General features: G+C 42.3%; 1 protein-coding gene across 2 annotated transcripts in view; it reads left to right on the forward strand.

The window, feature by feature from the left end:
* EEFSEC (eukaryotic elongation factor, selenocysteine-tRNA specific) overlaps positions 1-22,374 on the forward strand; it is a 167,420-nt gene extending 145,046 nt beyond the window's left edge. The window contains exon 8 of one of the 2 annotated variants that reach the window (XR_013346683.1): positions 19,612-19,708. Coding sequence is in view for 1 of the 2 variants with exons in the window: in XM_077822239.1 (XP_077678365.1) it covers positions 19,612-19,796 (185 nt within the window). In the remaining variant the exon portion in view is untranslated. Of the gene's footprint in view, positions 1-19,611 lie in introns of both variants that reach the window. The other variant, XM_077822239.1, reaches the window with a different exon arrangement.
* Positions 22,375-23,497: the final 1,123 nt, after the last annotated feature.

A 23,497-nucleotide genomic window follows, 5' to 3' on the forward strand; every position in this document is an offset into this window, starting at 1 on the left:
GGATCTAAATAGTGAACACAGCCACAAGCTGATATTTGAAGGGATGTTGTGTTTTTTATTGGAAGTGTTTTAGGTGATTTTATGGAGTATAAAGGTGACTGAAGCGCTATCATTCAGTGAATGAGAGAAGCCAAAAAAGAATGCGAACATTGCTTAAGCCAGGAAACTTTGCTTTTCCTCTTCATTTCCTTCCCTTTCTCAGAGGTCTCATATCCTGGCAAAACTTAACCAAGAATATGTCGGAACAGGTGTGCACCATTCCTTTCTTGGGCCAGTTGAAGGGAAATGCTTATAAGTGATGTAACTCCTCTCTCAACCTCTGCCACTGTGAACACATTCCCTCTGCAGCATTCCCAATGAAAGATAAATGACCAAGTAGGAAGATATTTGTTACTTTGCTGAGGTGTCTAATTCTGTTGCAACGGAAACTGTTTTCATCCTGTTGATGATTCTCCTCTCCCGAAAGTGCAAGACCCCAGTTTTTTTCACTGAATTAAGAACAGGTTTCTAGATTTTGTTTGGAACTTTCTTTCCTTTCCAAAAGGTAGAAACTCAGCCGCTGCCAAATAGTTTCCCTACACTTAATGGCACTTAATGGCAGGGACTAATTGTCAGATGAGGTGTGTGTGGTGTCAGGTATGACTGACGGATAGGTTGGGCGTTTCTGGGTGAAATATTGGACTGTATTCATCTGTTGACTTTTTCAATAGGCTAAGGTGCCACAAACATTGAAGTGCTAGCACAAGATAAATGTTAGAGAATTATCCAGCAAGAAAATAAATCTTAAGACATTGGAACCCTTGCTCTTGAAGTGGATCATACTAGGACCCAAACTTAAATAAACAAAGATTTAGATGGTTTGAGTGAGAGCCATACGAGATGCTGCCCTTGTGGTTTTGGTAATGAGACTAATTTATTTTTAACATGTTTGTATATTTTGGCTGGTCATGTTACATCCCCCATAATCTAATTTTCTCTTTCCTTCAGTGCTACCTTCAGCTGAGCTCACTCAAAATACCAGTCTAATTTGTGTCTTTTGCAATGCCATTCTGACTGGGCTTGTTGTTTGGAACTGCCCAGAGACACTCTCAATACAAGTGAGGTTCAGAAGGTCACTAGTTCATTCATTAGAACTTGACGGTACCAGCATGCCAGTGCATTAGCCTTTACATTGTTCCTCTAATTAACAAATGGAGGTCTAAATCCACAGGCGTCCCATTCAGGGAACTTTCTTTGACATCAATTATGGAAATCTTGCAGGAGTGGGTTCTTTATTGTGCATAGACCTCTCATACCAGGCACCATAATGTTAGAATAATTTTGAATAGTTTTGAATAGTTTACAGTCAGTTAGTGCTCCCAAATTATGCACACCACAGACCTTGTGTTTCTTAAAGTATTTTGGAACTTGGAAACTTCAGGAAGTGAAAGATGCTTTGGGACCAATGCTTAGTGGAAGTTATCCTTGGAGAACATGACCAATCTTCTGCAAATGCAGTATCAGATAAAGGAGATAGTACTGTATTCTCTGATGATGTACTCGACTAATTGTAGAACCATCAGTGCCTCCAGGAGCCAGGAACAATGTGGTAAGGGAAGGAAGCACAACCTTTAGTGTTGCTGTCTCTTGAGATTTTATCAAGAGTTTCACAATATAAGGTGATTTTTCCTTAAAGCCCCAACTATTGGAGTCATGTTACTCTGTGAGAATCTCACCTTTGATTAAAAGAGAGAGAGAGAGAGAGAAAAGGAAACGTCTACCCTGATATGAAGGAAAGATTGAAAAAGTGAACTCTGGGGCTCCAAAATGCAGAAGACAAAAAGAACCCAACGTTTTTTATTTCTTTTAAGTCTCGTGATTTTTGGACATTTGAAATTGGCAATACTGAACCAGCATTGTGGGAAAGGTTTTCAAATAATCAAGGGGCCAATTTTGCAGATTCCTATTGTCTTTTGTAGATTCTTTCTTATTATAATATTGATTTGAACTTATATTTGCTGGGTACACAAAGAGAATTAAGCAAGAATGAAGAAAGGATTCTTGGATAGTTGGTGAGTGCTGGAAGGGTGAAGCAGAGTGGCTGACTTTTCGAAAATACAATGCAGGAAAATTAGCTATTGAAAAATACCACACAGCCATGGTAAAATCTGTGGACCATCATGATACCTGTGGACTTCTGGGTTTTAAATTATCTGAGATGCAAATAGAGCAAATTCCTTGATCTTTCAATGACTTATTGAATCAGTTTCCTTGAATGGGTTTTTTAAACAAAATGCCTTTAATAAAAATTCATGTATCACTGATACTTATAGGCCCAAACTTTTGTAATTGCATGCGACCAGTTAAGATTTTTAACTAGTTGATTACATGCACACTTACTATGATTGTGCATGCAAATTATATGCTTACTCAATAATGAAAATTTGGACAGATATGTACTGTAGGCTTCATTGGTTCAAAACTGATTGTTGTGCTTGAACATCTTTTTGCTTTAATAGTGTACTCTCTTTCTCTCTCCTCTCTAGTGTCTCCTGAAAAAACAGAGATTAGAATTGCCAGACAAATATGGAGCAGACAGGATACCAGGGTAGGGAGCTGGCCTGTGGCACCTTCTCTGACTGAAAAGCTATTTTGTGCCTTCTCATAAACACTCACTCTGACTTCAGTAGAACCATTCAGGGAAGGCTGTAAGTTTTGGTGCAATGGACCACATGTAGCCTTGGGCCATGAGTTTGATGCTACTGTACTTGCATGTGTCTGATTCAGTTTAGGAAGGGGTGATGTGTCATTTCACTCCAGACAGTACACAGATTGCATGGCACAATCCCACTTTATTGGATTAAGGTCAGTATTGTTTAACTTTAAAATTGCAAAAACATACAGTGTACAGATTTTTAAATCTACCCAGTCTTGTTTTCATTACTGTGACCAGTTGACTGCTGTAGCAGCTCAGTGAGCTTTTTCACAAGCACTCAATAAGTGGGGGAAGCTTTGTCATAAGGTTTTAATTTTAGCTTTCCTGGAAGCTAAAATAAAAGTGTAACTCACACAAGGGAGGTGAGCTATCAGTGAATGTTCACAGAAAATAACAAATCCATGCTTCTTTTCAAACATACTTCTTTCAGAGGGATTTCTAGGGTGATTTGATGTACTTCAGGGGTAGGGAGTATTTGGAAGTTTGTCTCTCCTACTGTATTTCTAATGCACCAAATCAGTGTAGTGCAATATCTGGGTATTGTTTTGACTTATAATAGGACAATACCATGAAATGTTTGCTTGCTTGCTTGTTTTGGGGGGTTTCTTTGTGGAGTGGGAGCAATGAATAGGCTGGTGTGTGTATGTGTGTGTATTTTTATTTTATATATATATATATACACACACACATATATATATTTGTAGTTCTCAATAAATACTGAAAAAACTATTTGTATATATATTTGTAGTTCTCAATAAATACTGAAAAAACTAATGACAGGTTTCAGAGTAACAGCCGTGTTAGTCTGTATTCGCAAAAAGAAAAGGAGTACTTGTGGCACCTTAGAGACTAACCAATTTATTTGAGCATGAGCTTTCGTGAGCTACAGCTCACTTCATCGGAAAACTAAGTGCAAACCAGTAGACAGATTGTGGAAAAAGAGCTAAATTGAGATTATGCCAACCTAATGGTTTCTTGCTAGGAACATATGGACTATGATGGATTGCTGCTGTAAAGATTTTTTTAAAAAATTATTGCGGCCCTGTGGGGTAAAACTAACAACATGGGGCAAATAATCAGTGTTGTAGGCTAAGAAATTTTAGAATGTTTCTTTAACTATGATTGGAAAATATACAGTACATGCAAGAACAAACCCATTGAGTCTTGTCCTTTGGGTGGCCTGTTTTAGTACCATGTTTATTACATTATCTTTGCTTTTCTCATAAACCCGGTCTGCCATCTGACTGAGATCCACCTGTGAATGACAACTCAGTCTGGGAAACTTTACCCAGGCAGCTGCAAAACTGTTGCGTGTGTTGGCATTTTGAGGCATTATTAAGAAGTCCACCAATTAAATGTGCATTGTTAGTTTTGGCCCTCTGTAAAAGATAGAAATAGATGGAAATATATTGTGGAAGCTTAAACTTTAAAAGCCATTTTAGGAAATAAGACTACGAATAATAGTAATGTGGGGGTGGGGGGGGCCGAGGGCGAGGGAGGTATGGCAAACATTCAGATTTACTCTGTGTAAAACAAAAATGCAGATTTCCACAGTCCTTTTTTTATAGAAAGTGATAGAGAAGGACTTTATAGGATATTAAAAGACTGAAAACTTTATAGTAACAAAACATTCTGTAATAGTTTTCTCCATTAGAACCCCTTCCCCCCCACAACCATTTTCTTTTCCTTGTAATAATTAGTTTGAACTTTCATCTAGTTCTATGGATCAAGTCATTTTCATACAACTTTCAGGATTTTTGTGTGTATGCTTTAAATCTTTCTTCTAAATATTTTTTTGGAACAAAAAAAGCTGTGAATACATTATAATTTCAATTTTCATGGTGTGTGAAAGATTTCTATACTAGGTCTTTATTGTTTTTGAAGAATTCATCACCCTAGTTAAGAAGCTTAATATAAATTAAAGAAGGTATTAAGGAACATTAAGACATCAAAATGTGGAGCGTTCTTTTCCTTTCGATTGCTCCAAATGCAAACAAGTTGAATAAAATGCAATCAAAGGGCCTGTTTAGAGAACATTGAGTGGCTTTCAGCTGTGCTGTGGAGAACCTCTGGTAAGAGCATAATTCAAATAAAAAGGCCTTTCTTTCCTCTTCCTAATTCTCTTTGTTGTGGTGACAACAGAATACAAACCTGATAAAAATTTAATCACCTTATCTTTTTAAAGCAAATTGCATTTTTGTTTACACACAATATACATAACATAAAAAAGAAAAAGCTGCTACTCTATCCTCCTCCCCTTACTAATAGCATTAAAGGCCTTTGCCTACAAGTTTTTTTAAAAATAACTGTTTTAGTCTTTTTTCTGAAGTCCCATTGTTCAGGATTGCTTTAAAAAGGCAGCCCATGGGAAGATGAATATCGCCCAACTTAGACTCTGGGCCAGCACTAAGTAACAGATGCCCGGTATAAGTCAGTTGAGTTAGGTCAGCTTAACTGGCTTTTGTGGTGCATACGCCACATCAAGAGTTGCAAGCAAGATGGGAGGATTATGGGTCCATGGATCTAGCACTTTGATTTGAAGCGGCTTTGTTATGAATTGCCTTTGGTTCTGTGTCAGATCTGCTAACCAGAACTTTTTCTGCCTCTTATGCATTTCTGAAAGGCTGGTGTAAGATTGTGTATTTGTACTTTTTTGCTTTTCATTAGGCTTCCCTGATGAAATTTTAGCCCCTTGTGTTGAATTCAAACCAGATTTCCTGTTGTACTGCTGCTCATCCTAGTGCAGAGCAGAGATACTGATTTCTTGATGGTATTGGGGTTGACCTTATGTCAACTGAGGCATCTGTTGGCCCATACCAGTGTGTGCTTTAGCTTCAAAACACCGGCATAGGAGATAAAGATGGTCCCAACTCAGTGCAACCAGGGATTTAGAATTATGAACTCTCACAGATAAAGTCCCCATTCACTGGGTTGGAATTATACTGTATCCCTTAATCAGCACGGAAATTTGAGTTATGCTATTCAGAACATGGGAGGCAACTGCTTCCCTACAGATATGAGAGTTTAAACATTACGGACCCTACTATAGTGAAACCTGGGCAAGAGTCCATCCTTATTAAGTAAACCTCCTGTTTTAAGAGACTGTCCCAAATATCCCTGTCCGTACTGAATTCAGTTTGCCTACACACTCATAAGAAAGTAGATTTTAGTTTATGCAAGACAGGCTCTTAGATATGGTTTGAGGTCCAGTGACAAAGATGTGCCTATCCCAGGGCTAGGAATAGCAGTGGGACTTAAGGGACAAGAAAGAGGACGTTGACAGAGCTGCGTGCACAGAATAGAACTGGGGGAGTGTTGCCAGTCAGGATTGAAGTGTATTGGCAAAGTTGGAATTGTGTGATATGCTTGCCCTCCTGCCTAAACTGTGCTTGGTGTTCTGGCCAGAAGTTGCTCTTCCTTGTATTCATAAGAACAGTTCAACCAGAAAGAACGTTTTCTGGCTCTTGTTCACTTTTCATTTTCTTGAACGAAGATAAGTAATGGGATTGTGACAATATGGGAGGCAGAACTTGTGCAGGGGGTGGGGATGGGGTTGGGGTGAAGGGGAGACTTTTAGCTCCATGACTGATGCATGGTCCTTAAGTAGCATGGATTTTTCAAGTTTCAAAACCAGTTCCAGTACCAGAGCCATCACAAGAGTGCACAAAATCTGTTAAATTGCAGAAGGACTATGCTGAATAGTTAAGCAAACAGCAAAGTTCAAGTTGTGGCTCATTGTCATTGTTTTACTATCAATATTTATCTTGCTAATTAAATCCTTTTGGCTAGAGCTATATGAGACCGCAGTGATCTTTGATTAAAGGAAACCAACACAAGGTCAGCCTTACTTTAGCAGGAGTGCTCTGATCACCAGGCAGGTCTATGGAGAGCGGGAACAAATGCACATTAGCGGTTGAAATAATAGTGACCAATTGCTTCTGAAAAATAATTCTTTTAAAATACTGTGTTCCCAGGCTGGCTGTTTTGAATAACTTGGGATGTTTCCCAGTATGATGGTGAAGCTAGAGCTGGTCAGCCAATAATTTCTCTGCTGCCAAACTCTATCAAGAGTCCCTGTAGACATCAAGCTGCAGCTTCACCCTTCAAATTAATAGTATTGTCCTTGTTGGTTTTTTTATTTTTTTTATTTTTTTTTTATTTTATTTTTTATTCCAGTAATACTCAACATATGCAAACATTCAAGATGGATGGCTCTTGCTCTGAGGAGCTTACAGTACAAGAATAGACAAGTAAATAGTGCACGGTCAATGGGCCAGGCATAAACCACCATAAACTCTCTTCTTTGCCTCTCCATGTTCCCAAAAGTTAACCTGGCCTAATTCTGGAACAAGAGGATCCAAGCTCTGTCCCACTATCAACAAATAGGCACAGTGTGCGGCACATGGACAGTTGTGAAGTAAGAGACGGCCATGGATTTTTTAGTGTATAAAAAACATGACCCTGTTTTGTATTCTAAAAGTGTGTGCTAACCTGTATGACTGACTGAGAAATACAGAAGAGCTCTGACTTGTTGCTTCAGACCAGGGGTCTGGGCTGGAGAAGAGGCTGGGTGGGCGCTGAGGATAAGGCTGTCCTTTGGAATATCATTTTGGTAGCCACAGATGGCCTTGTAGAGAGTGTTTAGATTGTCTCACTGGCTGTGGATAACATGTGGCTTGTTCAAGTGGTTTATGTAGGGTTTAAGGAGCAAAATTACAATGCACAATGGAGTGGATAAATGGAAAAATCTGTCCCATCTCAGTGCTTCGGGCAGCAGAGACTCCACGTGCTTACACGGGTCACCAGAATGTAAACATCCTTCCATACAAATCACATTTTGATGCTGGATCTTGGCATTTATATTATATTTTGATGATCGGCATCATGATGATGCTACACTGATTTTGGAAGTTTGAGTTGCACACTTCGACCATTCTGCATGTTCAGCTTGCTGGCTATGGGGTGGACCAGTAAACCTGTGGATGAGTGGCGCACTGAATGCACACTTGATACACTCTGCTTGATCTAGGTGGTAAATTAAGGACTCTGTTGGGGGGAAAGGGGGAAGAGAAGCCAGAAATCATAGAGGTATTAGTAAATATTGTAAATGTTTCTGGTCTGGGCATTGCAGTACTAGGGCCTGAGCTCCATTTATCAGTATGAATCAAAATGCTGACTTTATGCAGAGGGGATGCTGAGCTAATTAAAGAAATAGTCCTACTTTGTACAATTGATCCCATAAAACTCTTCCTGACCTTGAGAAGACCCCCAGCAAGCTGTGGGAACCTTCAAATTGTCCCCTCTGAACTTTTTTGTGTTGTCATTTAAATATAGTAACTGCTTTTTAATTAAAAAAGAAAAATTAGATGGCATTTCAAATTGTGTCCATGGTGCCTTAGGGACCTATTACAGTACAAATTACTCTATACTATTTAGTGAGGCCTTGTTACCACTGTGTGAACCACGAGTTACCTCTGTAGGGGTGTAGGACAAGAAGGGCCCTTCTTTGAAAGTCTGGTTCTGAACATAAAAGTGACGCCAGCAATTGGAAGCAATTTGTGGAATTGTTTGATTATATTAATTATGGCACCAGCAAACAGTGCTTGGGAAACAGTTTTGTTTTCTTGAATTCTTTCTTGATTGCTAGCAGTGAAAGCCAAGATACAGAATGTGCCTTTAAGGACCGCCGGAGAGTGCAGTTCAAGCCATTGTGTAGAATTGGCACCGTGCATGAAAGGGTTGTGTCCAGCTTTATGTGAGAGTTTTCCAAATACAGCTTTGGCCTGAACTTCACCTATGTCATTCTCCAGAATTAAAACAGCTTCTTTCTTCCTCACCAAGAAAGAGCAGCTCTTTCCTAATAATCAGAAGACCATAATGAAATCCACTTGATAATTCCAGTTCCAGTATAACAACTCTTATAATAATGCCTTTCATTCCAGAAGCCTGCACACAAGCGCTCAGTTCACTCACCACTGAAATGCAGCATGCTCAGGGGTGGAACACAACAGCTGTTCAGCAGTGCCTAGCAAAACTATATAGTAGTTGGGGACATGTCGTGATACTGTATCTAGTTGGAACTTCAAGGAGTAATTTAGCTGCTGTAGGCAGAATATAATTATCCAAGTCATGATTTGGTGAGGACACTGGGGCAGCCTATTCTTGTGAAAAGTGCTGTGAGATTTTTCATCACCACAGGCAGTTAGGACCTTGGTTTTATGTTTCTAAAAGACAGGTCCTGCCTAGCAGCATGTAGACCCTACTACTATGTTGTGGCATTCATTCAATATTGATTCCAAGGGAAGACTGACACTCACTAAATTACCAGGATGCCTTTCTGCAGCTCCTGTGCTTTCCTTGGAGGTCTCCCATCCAGGGACTTTTCTTGCCCTATCTTGTTTAGTTTGTGAGATCTGTGGGGCCACAGCACAAGGTGATATTGGTAGATCTACTCAACAGAAAAAGCTGTCTCTCATCCTCCTGAATCTCTTCACAAGTGATGCTGTGAATTCCAGAAGGGAGTCACATAATGCGTTTGCAGATGCCAGCAACAAATCAAGGATAGGCTCTAGCACCGATAAATGCACCTGCACCAGAGTAAGTACTACCCATCTTCCAGTAACAGCCAGTCATGTTGCAGATGCACTAGTATTAAGCCACTAGTGTAGACAGGGCTCTGGCTTAGAGCAGGCTTCTATGACATGGTGTTAAAAACGCCTGAGGCATATCTATAGTATCGCTTGTGCAGTTGCAGCATTGGTCATAGTTCCGATAATATGGTAACTGATTTTTCTAAAGTAGACAATTCTAACGTGTGCAGGTATTTGATTAGATTTAAAATTCCCACAAAACATAAATGTAAAAGTTTGCCCATGTCTCTTTGGTTCAAATTTCACACTATTCAACCCCACCCAGTAATAGAGCCTGCTGGCTGTCCACCTTGTTGCACGTTAGTCTGGAGGCAGCTATGTTCCAGTTCCAGCAGAAATTAGTGATACTGAAATATTTATGGGTCCCCAGTAACTGTACTAGGTAGTATGCAGTATATAAAGCATGTTGGGATCTTTAAGTATGAAAAGAGCTATTGAAATTTGTGATATCAGGTCTAGGTGTCATTGTAATTGTCATTGCAGTAAAGAATGGAACAGCTACTTGATGCAGGGAGCACCCAGGCCTCTTTCAGGGAGGTGGGTTTGAAGTTCAGCCGTATACATTTTCCTCTCTTTTGGCTGGGTTAGAAGGCATGCCCCATATGTATATCATTCCTCATGTTCACAATATTGTGATTAGTCAGTGCCTTGGCTGTTACTCCCTTCTCTGGCTAGGCACAAAGGAGTTATTCCATTGTTTTACTTCTTTCCGCAAAGTATGTAGCATTAAGCCTTTTACAGTTTTCCAGGCACTCAGCATTTTATTAGTCTTCGAAAGGAGACGAGCCATTCCTGGAGGTAAAGGAGACCTCTGAGATTGGAGTAGGAATGAGGAGGCAGAGGAAACCTGGAAAAGAAGGAGGGAAAGCTGGAGCAGGGAATGAGGTAGAGAGAAATGGCCAGGTGGAAAGAGAAAAGGAAGCAGAGGAGAGCTGGAGGGGGAAGAGCTTCTCAACCTTTTTTCATTTGTGGACCCCTAAAAATTTCAATTGGACGTGCAGACCCCTTTGGAAGTCTTAGACCACAGGTTGAGAACCACCGGGTTAGACTTCAGGGGAAATAGCCAAGTCCATCTTAGGAGACCTTTTCAGGGTCAGAGAAAATGGTGAGTAGTGGAAGACAGCAAAACAAAAGGACAGAAAACACAGGAGAACAATAGACTATGTAGATAGGAGGAATGGAGTAATAAATGGGATAAAGGATTATTTGAAGGTGTGGACTGGGATCCACAAGAACAAGAAGAAGCAAGGCTTCTTCGAGTGCCTGCTCATGTCCATTCCATATTGGGAGGGTGTGCTCCCCACATTCACCAGTGCTGGAAGTTTTTCCCTTAGTGGTATCTGTAGGGGACCGGCTCTGGTGCCGTCTAGAGTGGTGTGCGCATGTCACGGTATAAGGGGCGCTGCTGGCTCCCCCCACCCTCAGTTCATTGTTGCCACCAGTGACGGTGCTGGAGCATCTACTGCTTCGGCTAGCCTTTTTTTGCTTTGTTCAGTATTTTGAACTTTTCTTGTAAAACAGTTGTTCATAGTTAACGGTTTCCCTTAGTATGTTAGAGTGTTTTTACTTGGTTGGTCCCAAACGGGACTTAGCCTAGGGATGGGGCATGCCCCGGTCCCCAGGCTTTAAGCCATATGATCGCTGCAAGAAACCAATGCCCATTAGCGATCCGCATAATAGTTGTTTAAGGTGTCTTGGCGAGTCGCATATAAGCGACAAGTGCCATATTTGCAAGTCTGTCAAACCTCGGACTAAGAAAGAGAGGGACTTCCGTCTCAAGGTGGTCCTAAGGAGTTGGTGCTAACTTCGGCACCGGAGCAGTCAAGGTCTGAATCTGTCCCGAGCACTGCAGCATCGGTGTGCAGCATCCCACCGGCGCCAATCCCCCTCCCTGGCACCTGCCAAGGGGCTAAAGAAGATAGGGAGAGGAAGATCTCCTACATCCTGCAAGGGGAAGGAGAGGGCAGGAGGGAAGCCAAGGCCCCAGGAGGACATCTCAATACCTCCTTCTAGGAGTCAGGCACCAGCTCTGGTCGAGTGGTCCAGCCCACCCCAACCCATACTTGCCATGCCGGACAGTGATGGGAGCCTTTGCCAGCTAGAGGTCCCGTCAACATCCCAGGCCTTGCAAGCAGTTCAGGATATCCTGGTGCTACCAGTGCCGCCCACACCTGCTGTGGCAGTACCCCGGTCTAGGGGTAAACCCTCCTTGAGTCCTTTCTGTAGGTCCCCATCTCAGCAGCACTGCTCCCCATCATGGGGGACGTCCCGCCAGCACTTACCCAAATGGAGCTACCAGTCCTCGAAGGCAGAGAGGCAGACTTGGCAAAGCCCTCGCTGGTCTCTGGACTTGGGGCACCACCCGCAGGGCTCGAGGCATGCCACGCCGGTGACCTAGTACAGGCCTGCAGAGTTCCACCCTTCCTAGCATTAACAGCACCAGACCCAGCCCAGTGCTTCACCCATGGCTCGTCACCGGTCATAGGCCCGGGACAGTCTGTCTCAGGAGTGGAATCATCGGTCCACAGCTCTTCGGTATGTGTCACTGATCTCCTAGATCGGAGAGAGAGTCTTCTTGGAAACTGACCCACTCCAGCTCCCGCTCCACATCCCGGTACCAGTCGAGCAGCATGAGGTGTGGATCATTGGAACACCGTCGCTGAATGCCGCCGGTTTCTGAGGACCCGCAGAAGGGACTCATCCTGAGTGGAGAGCTCCCCATCCAGGCACAGCAATTGGCACTGCAGTGACCGGGATCGCCGATCTACTCACTCATGGTCGCCTGAGAGCAACCACTTGGCCTTGAGCTCTGGCACTAGACAGGAGTTGTAGCTGGCTGGCCAAAACCTGGCACCGGCAGTACCCTCAGTGTCGGCAGTACCGCCATCTAACCCATGGCCCCAGGGCCACTGGCCAGCTGCCTTGTACCCATGGAGCTTTATTCAGCCTTCTCAAGGGCTCAGGTCAGTGGTGGGGGCCTCAGACAAGCCATTGGCCTCAGTATCTTCCCCAGCCCCCAGAGCAACCTACCTGGCCAAGTGGATGAGGTTCTCCCACTGGGTGTCTGAGTATAGCATCTCTCCGTCACACTCCTCCTTACAATCTATCTTAGATTACCTGCTTCATTTTAAGAACCAAGGGCTGGCCCTCTCTTCCACCAGGGTGCACCTTGCAGCCATCTCCACTTTCCACCCACTGATCCAAGGTCAGACAGTGTTTTCACATGACATGTTGAGCAGATTCCTGAGAGGCCTTGGGAGGCTTTTCCCACTGGTCCGGGCTTCTGTCCCATAGTGGGACCTTAACTTGGTTCTTTCTTGGCTTATGGGCCTGCCCTTTGAGCCTGTGGGCTCCTGCTCCCTTTCCCACCTGTATGGAAGGTTGCTTTCTTTGTGGCGATAACATTGGCGAGATGAGTGTTGGAGATTAAAGCCTTGACCTCGGAGTCACCGTATACCGTGTTCTGCAAGGACAAAGTTCAACTGCGACCCTATCTGGCCTTTCTGCCAGAAGTGATGTCTTCCTTCCATGTCAACCAGGACATCTTCCTCCCAGTGTTTTGTCCCAAGCTGCACACCACTAGCAAGGAAAGGAGGCTGCATGCCTTGGATGTCAGACGTGCCCTGGCGTTTTACCTGGAGTGTACCAAGCCCTTCTGCAGCTCGACCCAGCTCTTCATCATGACAGCAGACAAGATGAAGGGCCTTCCGGTGTCCTCAAAGAGGATTTCCAACTGGATCACCTCCTGCGTCCAGACCTGTTACAAGCTGGCACAGGTCCCACTGCTGCCGAACGTAAAGGCCCATTTGACCAGAGCCCAGGCATCCTCGGCAGCCTTCTTGGTGCACATTCCTATCCAGGACATTTGCAGATCCGTGACGTGGTCTTCGGTTCACATGTTCATGGCACATTATGCCATCACTCAGGAGGCCAAAGATGACGCTGGGTTCGGCAGAGCTGTGTTGCAATCTACACATCCATGAGCTCCTACCCACCTTCGTTGGTACTGCTTGGGAGTCACCTAATATGGAATGGACATGAGCAAGCACTCAAAGAAGAAAAGACAGTTACCTGTCCGTAACTGGTGTTCTTCAAGATGTGTTGCCCATGTCCATTCCATGACCCACCCTCCTTCCCCACTGTCGGAGTTTGAGGGTGCGGGGAGCCGGTGGTGCCCCTTATACTGCGGCATGGGCATGCCACTCAAGAGGGCGCAAGAACCGGTCCCCTACGGATACCACTGAGGGAAAAACTTCCGGCATTGGTGCATGTGGCATGCACACACACCTAATATGGAATAGACATGAGCAACACCTCTCGAACAAAACCAGTTATGGAACAGGTAATTGTCTTTTACAGGTAGTAGGTTAAAAATATACAACAGTGGGGATAGGAGATGGAGGAGTGAATACAATCAAGTGGAAGTGAAGCAATTGATTTGAGTTAGGCAGTGGGTCAAGCTGGAAAGAGGATCTGATGAGGCAGAGGGAGGATCACTTGCATAGAGGAATTGGCATTCATTCCTCACGTATCTTCTCAGCACGTGAGTTCTGGAGGGAGTCTGCCACCTGTTTGACCTGTATTAGCCAGCACCTAAATCATAAATGAACATATGAAGAATCATTCATAAAATTTTGTATGCAGCAGAGGATTACTTTTGTTTTGTTTTTACTTAATGGTATTTCTATTTGAATTTTCCAACACCTCTTAATTGGTCCACTTGCAGAGCAGTATTGTGGGAAAATGCTCATCTGCTATCCTGGCTACTGGCTAGGAGCAATGAAGTCATCTCTTCCCTATAGGCCTGATCTAAAGACCATTGAAGATAATGGGAAAAGGTCCATCAATGTGACTGGGCTTTGGATCAGACCCTATTAGAGGGATCAGGTAGGTATTGTGATCGACCCAGGCCACTTGGGTACAGCAGAGTCGTAGAAGGCAGATATACTGGCCACTGGATAAGCAGTTTTCTGTTCCCTGACTTTTCCAGGCTAAGGTGGACACATGACTCCAATTAGCCTGCAAAGAGTCAGTTGAAGCTGTTAGGCTAATGAGAACACCTGACTCCAATTAACCTGCAAAGAGTCAGGTGAGGCTGTTAAGCTAATGTGAACACCTGACTCTAATTAAGGCCCCTCTGATACTATAAAAGGGCTCAGTCCAGTCAGGCTGAGGAGAGCCAGGGAGCTAGAGGAGAGGAAGTGCAGCTGAAGGGCTGGGTAATGAAGACACCCTCAAGCCACTGGAAAGGGAGCCCTAAGGTAAGGGTTAAGAGAAGAAGGCGTTGAGAGAGAGAAGCGGGAGAGCTGTGGGGAAGTGGCCCAGGGAAATGTAGCAACTCTGGCAGTGAAAGATCGGCTGCCAACAGCTGCTGCCATTAGGGTCCTTGGGCTGGAACCCAGAGTAGAGGGCGGGCCTGGGTTTCCCCCAGCTCGCCACTACAGAAACACCTCCTGGGAGGGGAAGACAGGCCCCTATCAGGACAGGAGGCTAAACTGTTCTGGAATAAGCCCGTAGGGACAACAGAGACTGTGGGAGTTCTCTCACCAACCTCCTTGCTGGCTTATGATGAAAATGGCTCAGTAGGCTGTGACCCTTGCCTCGAGAGGGAGAAGGGCTATGTAGAGGGTCACAGTGAGCCTCTGAGGCTCGCGTAATCTGCCAGGAAGCACAGGACCCACTGAGACAAGGTCAGAGCTCTGCCACAGTATGAAGAAGAAAATGATCATGCCATGATGAAGCATCAGGGGAACCTTAAACTCCATCTGGCACAGCCTTTGAATTATGGCCAGATCTGACTGGGTAGATACTAAGTATCAGGAATTTGATAGGAGAAGAGGAAGAAGAAATACAAGCCCAGAATTTCGTTGCATGTTATCTGTGTACCAAATTGTTGTGATTAGCACGTTTGTTGAAAACTAGACAAGAATTTTGCCTGTGCAATTGTAAAAATCTGGGTTATAATAACGTTTTATATACTAAAACTAATGTAATGCAAATTAGGGCAAAACCAAATTTTATTGTTGAAATATTAAATTGTTCCAAAAAATCGTTATCTTTCTGCTGTATAAAGCCATTCTGAGGCTTTGAAATTAATTTTCCTGGTGGGATTTTTTTCCGCATTTGTTTGCTTGCAAAGTTTCCATTTTCTGGAATTGTGAAATATACAATCTGGGATGAATCCTTTAGTCCTCACTAAAATAGAAGAATCTTATAGTTAGTATGTGAGTCCTGACATAGTATTTACAACAGAATAATAATAGGAGCTATTGTATATTTACATTTCCTTCTCTAACCTAGGTTAGTCTACAGTATAAATACATTTTAAATAAGGTCTGGCTTGGAGAGTTATGTTATAGACTTAGTGATGAAGGCAGGTTGATGGGTGGGAATGAATTCGCTAAGCTTTCAGCTATCTATTATGCCTCTGAGGACTGCCCGTTAATAATATTAATATGTAGGTGTTTCCCAGCAATGTGGGCAAGGTGCTTGTTAGAACTTTGAAGCTAAAGTCTTTTTTAACACACAGACCTTTTCAATTTAATCCATTAGCAACTTGGCAAAATAAAGTAATGGTCCAACAGAGGAAGGAAAAAAATCTATTAACATTTGCTACAAATCCTAGTACAGGCAGCACTTAATTAATGGAACAGATTTCTCACTATGTATTCAAGCTAACATAGTCATTGTTCAGGAGAGATTAGACCCCTAATGTAAGTAAGTTAAACTAGAGTTTCATCTAAAAATATCCGTCATTTCAGCTATTAAAGGGCTGATGTCTTCTTCGGTGACAGATATATTTCCCTTCATTTCCTGGGTTTTGTAAAATGTAAAGTATGCATTGTGTGTAACGCGAGAAATCCACGGAGGTAGATGAAACCTAGATTGTGCCTCTCTGCCTGTCTCCCTCTGCTTGCTCCTTTGTGCTGCTCTGTATCATAGAGCCTCTTCAGCCATAGACCTCCTGGCACCAGAGTGAAAAAAACAGCAACTGCCATTTGTCAGGGTATGATGCCAGCCACCTAATCTGTTTGCAAAATGAGGGCCATGGGATCTGATTAAGTAATTTAGATACCTTGCAAGTTTAATAATACCTGAGCTGCATTTGGCTGGCAGCCCATGATTTCACTTGTAGGAACTGCCACATTCTTCCATCTCTCCTGCTAACTCTTCTTGCACATAATGCCTTGTTTGAATCTGAATGGGTGTGGAGACTACAGAGGAGGTAAAGTTTTGCCTCTCTCTTTCTTTTTTAGTTTTTCTGGATGGATAGGGGAGGAGGTTGCTTAAAAAAAAAAGCCCCCCCCCCGTAGTTCTTTACACTTTGTGCGGTTCCATTTTCCTTTTTTCATCATTTTTACTTGAAATAAAAATTTTCAAATGTAGGTGCTTAAATTTAGGCAGTGGCCTGTATGAATGGCCTGACTTTCAAAGGTGCTGAGCACCCCAGGCTCTCAGTGGCTTCTATGGGAGTTATGGATGCTCTGCTCATTTGGAACTGTGATTGTACTGCACCTTTGAAACTCAAGCCAGTTACCTATTCCTGTTGTTTAATATTAAATATTGTGATTGCACCCAGAGGCCATGATCAGGATTGGGGGCATTATTGTGCTAAACTCTGTTTCAACCAAGAGGAAGGGTTCCTGAGTATGGAATTAGGTAGCTAGCTTCTGACACCCAAGATAGAAAATGTTGGCCACTGTTGTCAAGTTTTAACCTCCCAAATTAAATATTTTTTTAAAGTAAAATGCTTCTTGCACAACCTAGTAATATGACTTGAAATATTTCATGATCTTTTTTAACTAATGAAAATGGGTCTTTCTGAGAAGATTGGGATTTAAACATCTTCCTAATACGGGTAGCAGCAATGTTCCAGCTGCAGCAACATAATACTCATGATGAGACCAAGAAAGGGAAACTGACTAGTAACCGAAGTGAAACTAAACAGCATAGCTTCCTTGTCTAAACTGAGTGAAGTCTGAAAAGTAAATAGGCTCCCTGGGAGAAGTACAGGAAGCCTTGTAAGTTAGGGACATTTGCAATGAGATTGGTCAAAAGAATGGAAATGTACAATAGGGAACAAATCCTGCAAAGGCAGGGAGCTACGCTGGATCAGCTAATAGTTTTTTTCCATCTCTGTTGTTATTGCTGCTGTTTCCAGCATTCAAAATGTGCTAGGTACTTTCCAAATGTAAAAAGATATTTTCTATGAAATGATGAAATTTTCATTTTTAATGATGAAAGGTGGTCATAATGCAAGTAAAAACTTTTTAAAATAGGTTTTACGTGGACAGCACTTGGGTTTGGGTTTTATAAAAATCAGCAACAACAAAAACAATTATACAGTGTAGTACGAGTTTGAGGTCGGGTTTTACTGTATTATCTAACTTTATTAATTGTATCTCACACATGCAAGGATAATTATCATCAAACTTCTCAGCCACTGGGGAGAAACTAACCTAGTCACTTTCACATGAAATAAGTGTTGCTTTTTTTATTCCGATATCTGAAGATAGAAGAAGAAAACTTTTTACTGGTCATTCATGTATATTTTAGGAGGTCTTGTAGAATGTATGAAAAGTTAATGCTCCCTGACATTTGACTTCCCCTACGCTAGGCCATGTATTTTTTAAATTATGTACCTATATAATGTGCTCCTTTTCTCCCATACTCCCACATCCCTTTGTGTTTGGAGAGAGCACCTGACTCTCCTCACTTCCCCACAACTTGGAGCATTTGAGTGGTCTGCATGTTAGAGCACCATGTATCAAGGATTTGGCAGTGTTTTCAGAACCCCAGTTACAGGAATTGAAGGGGGATAGTTGACAGTGTCATGGTTTTGCTGCAGCACCTGCTTATTTCCTATTCTCTTACTGCTGTGATTTCCCCTCACTCTTCCCCGCTTTTGCAGCACATTGTGAATGCCTCTTGGAGCAATTTATCAAGAAGAGAAGGTGGCTCTGGTGCTGAGTCCCCACAATTAGCTGTAAATGCCCACTAGATGTGTCTGTAACGGAGCAAATCACATGTGCTTGTAGACCTCCTGTCTCCAGTAAATCATAAGCATCTCAATCTTTTTGTCAGGCCATGATATGAGACTCCGTCTCTGAATTTCAGAATGAGGTGGGAGAAGCTGATTAAGTGTTTGAGATAAGGTTACGTGACACCACAGGTTAAAAACACCTGAACTGAAACTGGCCAAATGCCAGAGAGCTACGTTTTGGAGCATGCAGATAGGTGGCATTGAGTATGCTTCTCAGAGGTTCTCTGTCATCTGCTTTAAGAAAGAAAAGGCTTCAAGACTCCAAGGAGCAGTATCTCCCCTGTCTTGCAGCATTTATTTGGACTTGACTTCTTTGTATCTCTTATCTGAAATGTCACCAATGTGACACATTAAAATAGTAAATAAAACCCCTGCTGTTTAGGTAGAAAAGGGCAGATATTCCTGTTAGAACACAGACGGTTTAAATCGTTTTCAAGCATAGTATTTAAACTTCCAGACATGCTTTTCTGCTCCCCCAAATTCTGATCTTCTTAAGGATTGACCATGTTAAAAAAAAAAAAAAAATTGTAACCCGTTAACATATATGGTGCTTTGGCCAGAAACAACACTGCTTTACTTGTGGTGTATTGAGCAGTGTACTTTTGGCCAGTCTAGGTAATGGACCAAAGGTATTCAAGACCTCTGGTGCCTATGGAGCTACACTTTTTCAGGATTTTAATTTTTTGATTTGTCACTTATGTTCTTGGGAGCTGTCTGTATGAATTTTTTTTTGACAAGTTGGTTTTGCATCTCAGAAATAGAGCAAGGTTAAATGTGACTCTTTTTGATTTTTTAAAAATGCTAGGCCACAAATCCACTCACAAGAAAGAAGAGGCTGCTGGAAAGCATCCATGCAGGATAAAGAGGGAAGTCTGCAGAGTTTTAAAGGCCTAGATCAGGCAATTTGATCTGATTTGTTAAAAATCCACCACGGTTTATCCCCTCAGAACTTCGGAAGGAGATGGTTTGGGGGTAACTGTATTAGGGCTTGCAAAGAATATGGATCTGGGAATGAGGATGCAGGAGACTGTTTTGGATTGTGGGGAATAACTATTCTGATCTGGACTTTTGAATGATTGTCATAATTTTAGTTTTAGCCAATAAATCCTTGAAATGAGGTATGTTGCAATGATGAACTCATATATTCATTGTTTTCAGATGTTCACTTGTAATATTGAAATGCTGCCAGAGTTTTTTGTCATGTATGTTCTTGATTTTTTCAGATGGACTCAAGCCAGATACAAAGGTGCTTCTCACTGTCACCTCCAAGAAGAAATCCAAGGCAGGGAAGGGAGATACAGCCAAAGAGGATGAAAGCAGCAAGGTTGACTCAGCCCAACCTGTTACTATCAACCTTCTCTTTAAAAGATATGTCTTTGATACACAGAAGAAAATGGTTCAATCTTGAGAAGCCGGAAGAGGCCTTCTAGCTGATGTCTGAAGTGTCCTTAAAAGGCTTACACACCAGAATGAATTCAGGTGGAACATATTTCTTGTCTGAAAACCTTGGACTTTGAAAGATTTTTTTATCTCAGTAACATCCGTTAAGGGTGCCTTCTCCCTGGATTGAAGCTGGAAAGTCCTCCTATCCCCATGACTGCGCTTAGCCTCTAAAATCTTTGTTCATTCTGATTTTGCTATTTGAATTTCCCTGCTGTCCCTCTTGGCACGTATCACCTGCCAATTTGTACTATTGTGTTTTACGGTTGATAGAAATGTTTTCGTGAAATGTTTTAAATTTCTTTTAATTTAAGCATTCTGCAGCAAGGTGGAAAATCCAAACCCAGTCGCATTTGGGAAATTTTATGGTAACTAGTAAATGAAATTAACCAGTCTACTGGTTAAATGGTAAAATTAAAATAGATGTTTTAGATTTTCAGATCTAATAATGTGTGATGCTGTCTAAGAGACAGGTATGGAAGTTTTGGAAAAATGATTTATATCTTGACAGTCTGCACTGTTAGAACATCCTCGTACGCACATAATTTCATGGCCTGTATTGTTATGTTTGCTAGTCTGTCAGTTCAGAACTGCTTTTCTACAATATTTCACACAGCTTTTGTGAGTCTGCTAGCTATTTACTTGATTCTTTAGGAAATTGGGAGGCTAAAACATTCTGGGTCCTTGCTAAGAAAATATGCCCTGGAACTGCTTTAATTTTTGTAACCAAAGTGCTTGTTTTGTGAGAATGAAACAGAAAGTTGCCTGTGGAAATAGTGACTGGCTTCATTTCATTAAAATTAAAATAGCAGATTACAGTTATAAGGCCTTTTAAACTAGAGATCTCTAAGGCGCTTTAGAAACTATTAGCTGTTTAGAAGGGCTCTCATAGGTGGTACTTCTGATTTCTTGCCCCAACCTCATAAAAGCTGGGGATAACAGTTCTCCAGTGTCCCTTATTTGTTTCTTGTAGAGCATAAGCCACCCTAACTCTGATACTAACAATGGCTGTACACATTCAGATGCTACACTCTTGAGCAGGGCTTGAACTAAGGTTTTACAATGCCAAAACATTCACCCCTGCCATTTGATCAAAAGGAGTAACTGTATTTGCTGTCAGTAAGTAGTGTGGTTGCTGGGACCAGCCATGAGAATGAGATGGAGCCACATGCACCAAGCAAGTGTATTTCTTTGATGATAAATAAATAACCATAACAGATCATTTGCTCTCTTGTTTTCCAAAGCATTATTAATCAGCCATCCAGTAATGGGAATAGGGGTTGTTGGTTAGCTTGTGCCCTTTCTGCTGGCTTGGTGGCTTTTTTTCAGCAGAGCAAAATATTGTAGAATTTATTTATTTGGTGACAGGGATGAACTGGAGGGAGCAAAAAACTTGATATCCAGAGGACATTTCCCGCTAAACATTCTTGCGGCAGGGCAAATTTGGTGCCTAAACTAGCTTGACACAGTGTCCCTTTAAATCAGATCAGAGGAAGTGCTTTGTGGAATAATCCCAAACAGTTTCTGCTGAGTGAGTGAGTCCCAGCCAAAGCTTTAGCACATCCTTTAAGATGATGGGGTACACTTTCAGTGTGATCCATGAGGAATTAGGCAGGCAACTCCAGTTACGGCTTAATATGACTTGTGCTGCCAGCCCTGCTGGAAAATGTATCCTCCTATAAGGAAAATGTGTCCTCTCTACCACCCTCCTCTCTCATATACACCCCCCAAGACAATCTTCCATAAGAATATTTATTGCATTCTCTTTCTGTTAAGTCATTATCAAATCCTATATTGCATCCTTTACTCAATATTGCACTCCTGTTTAGCACTTAGATACTATGGTGATGCGTATTTTAGAAAACTGTAAAATAGATGACACAGAGGGAATGCCTATGTATTATATCAGCTTAATCTAAGAATTACTAGTATAATTTCAGGGAAACTCAAAAGTGAAGTTTTGATCACTTGCAATTACTAAAGAATTTTTAGTACGTTTAAGAATGTTTTTGTTTGGGTTTTTTTGTTTTGTTTAGAAGTGCAGAGGTTTTGGCTCTGGTGTCCTCAACAAATACCGAACTGGGTTATTAACTGCCAATCCTAAAATACCCTTATGAGTTTCAATAAGACATGGTAGTCTGTGTGTGTTATCCTAAACTCTGCTGTGTACTAATGTTGCTGGCCGCTGGGTTCCACACCAGAGGTAGTAGCATTTTGGTGATGGGTAAGTGATTCTTGACTGTACACTTTGTAAAGGACTTTTTGATACTTCTGGATGGAAGTCAGCCAGTCAGTGCAAGGTATGTATTGTTACATAGCATTTTCTGTTTAGCTTTTTGAATTCCTTCTTGGTTTCCACCCAGTTCTTCTTGTATTCTTCAGGGCAGTCTGAATGGGCCAGTCAGTTGTTCTGGAACTTGATCCATCTGAAAACATACAGATTTGGAATAGGTTTCAGAGTAACAGCCATGTTAGTCTGTATTCGCAAAAAGAAAAGGAGTACTTGTGGCACCTTAGAGACTAACCAATTTATTTGAGCACGAGCTTTCGTGAGCTACAGCTCACTTCATCGGATGCATACCGTGGAAACTGCAGCAGACTTTATATAGACACAGAGAATATGAAACAATACCTCCTCCCACCCCACTGTCCTGCTGGTAATAGCTTATCTAAAGTGATCATCAGGTTGGGCCATTTCCAGCACAAATCCAAGTTTTCTCACCCTCCACCCCCCCACACAAATTCACTCTCCTGCTGGTGATAGCCCATCCAAAGTGACAACTCTTTACACAATGTGCATGATAATCAAGTTGGGCCATTTCCTGCACAAATCCAGGTTCTCTCACCCCCCTCCCAAAAACCACACACACAAACTCACTATCCTGCTGGTAATAGCTCATCCAAAGTGACCATTCTCGCTACAATGTGCATGATAATCAAGGTGGGCCATTTCCAGCACAAATCCAGGTTTTCTCACATCCCCCCCACCCCCATACACACACAAACTCACTCTCCTGCTGGTAATAGCTCATCCAAACTGACCACTCTCCAAATTTAAATCCAAGTTAAACCAGAACATCGGGGGGGGGGGGGGAGGGTAGGAAAAAACAAGAGGAAATAGGCTACCTCTTGTTTTTTCCTACCCCCCCCCCCCCAGATGTTCTGGTTTAACTTGGATTTAAACTTGGAGAGTGGTCAGTTTGGATGAGCTATTACCAGCAGGAGAGTGAGTTTGTGTGTGTATGGGGGTGGGGGGGATGTGAGAAAACCTGGATTTGTGCTGGAAATGGCCCACCTTGATTATCATGCACATTGTAGCGAGAATGGTCACTTTGGATGAGCTATTACCAGCAGGATAGTGAGTTTGTGTGTGTGGTTTTTGGGAGGGGGGTGAGAGAACCTGGATTTGTGCAGGAAATGGCCCAACTTGATTATCATGCACATTGTGTGAAGAGTTGTCACTTTGGATGGGCTATCACCAGTAGGAGAGTGAATTTGTGTGTGGGGGGTGGAGGGTGAGAAAACCTGGATTTGTGCTGGAAATGGCCCAACCTGATGATCACTTTAGATAAGCTATTACCAGCAGGACAGTGGGGTGGGAGGAGGTATTGTTTCATATTCTCTGTGTATATATAAAGTCTGCTGCAGTTTCCACGGTATGCATCCGAT

This window comes from Eretmochelys imbricata, chromosome 7 (genome assembly GCF_965152235.1).
Source record: "Eretmochelys imbricata isolate rEreImb1 chromosome 7, rEreImb1.hap1, whole genome shotgun sequence".
NCBI classification, from domain to species: Eukaryota; Metazoa; Chordata; order Testudines; family Cheloniidae; genus Eretmochelys; species Eretmochelys imbricata.